The 1,288-nt window shown below is 63.1% G+C and overlaps 1 protein-coding gene across 1 annotated transcript in view; it reads left to right on the forward strand.

Moving 5' to 3' along the window:
* The window catches only part of KIF1A (kinesin family member 1A), a 39,892-nt gene that overhangs the window by 26,959 nt on the left and 11,645 nt on the right, over positions 1-1,288 (forward strand). The window contains 3 exon segments of the mRNA XM_035900067.1: positions 70-302; positions 640-730; positions 1,100-1,218. Coding sequence (XP_035755960.1) covers positions 70-302; positions 640-730; positions 1,100-1,218 — 443 coding nt within the window.

The raw sequence follows: 1,288 nt of genomic DNA on the forward strand, positions 1-1,288 counted from the left end.
GGCCCCTGGGGGCCCCCCCCCCCCCCCGGCCCCCGCCCCCCTGCGCCTGCCCACGCTGCCCTGGTGCAGGGCTGCTGGCAGGTGCCAAGAGGGGGACCCCACTGCCTTGCTGAGAAGCCCCCCCTCCCCACAGTGACCCCGGAGGACCTTCTCCTGGACAGTCCGGAGAAGCCCACGCCAGACGGGCCCCTGGAGACAGCTCTGGACCACCTGAAGTTGGGCAGCATCTTCACTTTCCGTGTGACGGTCCTGCAAGCCTCCAGCATCTCCGCAGAATATGCAGACATCTTCTGCCAGTTCAAGTGAGCCCACGGTGCCCCCCAGCCCCCCTGTCTCCCACCGTGCTCCAGCCGTCACCACGGGGCTGGTTGAAAACATCGGGGACCCCAGCCCGCACACCTCTGTGCCCTTCATGGATAGGGGGGGCAAAAGCAGGATGAGCCCACGTGCTGTCCAGTACCTTGTTCGGTCACTGGTGAAAGGCAGGGAGAGGCTCCTGTCAGCTTCGGGGGGGAATCTTTGCCCATCCCGGGTGTAGGCAGCAGCTCTGGGGAGTGCAGGCTCTTTTTCCGGTCCCTGCCCTCTCCCCTCCCTGCCCCAGCACATCCCCATCCTGAGCTGCCTGCCTTCCCTCTGCAGCTTCATCCACCGCCATGATGAGGCCTTTTCAACAGAGCCCTTGAAGAACACAGGACGGGGGCCACCGCTGGGCTTCTATCACGTCCAAAATGTACGTACCCCTCCCCTGTCCACAGCCCCTCATCCCCACGGCTGCTGGGGTCTCTGCAGGGCCGTTGGCTGGATCTTCTCCCCAGGAGAGCAGCTTCCTCCTGGCTTTCCCAGCCCATTGATGCTGCCCAGTTAGGGCAACCTTAGACAAGGTGGATACAGGGGGGAAAGACCAAAAGCCACTGCCTCCCACCCAAAAAGGCTGGGATTTCTTGGTGGTGGTCTTGGTGGGGAGGCTGTCCCTGGGCCACAGGGAAGGGGGTGGGTGAGGGATGCAGGAGATCTGACACCCTCCCACCTCACCGGTGTTGTTCCTGGCTGCATCCCTTTCCCAGCCGGACTGCACCATCAGCGGCTCTTTCTCTTCCAGATCGCTGTGGAGGTGACCAAGTCCTTCATTGAGTACATCAAGAGCCAGCCAATTGTATTTGAAGTCTTTGGGCACTACCAGCAGCACCCCTTCCCACCCCTCTGCAAGGACGTCCTGAGGTGGGGGACGTCCTGCCTGCTGGGTGCCAGGGCACCTCATGCAGCCGGCTTACGGGGGACCCAGAGATGG

This window comes from Egretta garzetta, unplaced genomic scaffold (assembly GCF_000687185.1).
Source record: "Egretta garzetta isolate BGI_Z169 unplaced genomic scaffold, ASM68718v1 scaffold448, whole genome shotgun sequence".
Taxonomy (NCBI): domain Eukaryota; kingdom Metazoa; phylum Chordata; class Aves; order Pelecaniformes; family Ardeidae; genus Egretta; species Egretta garzetta.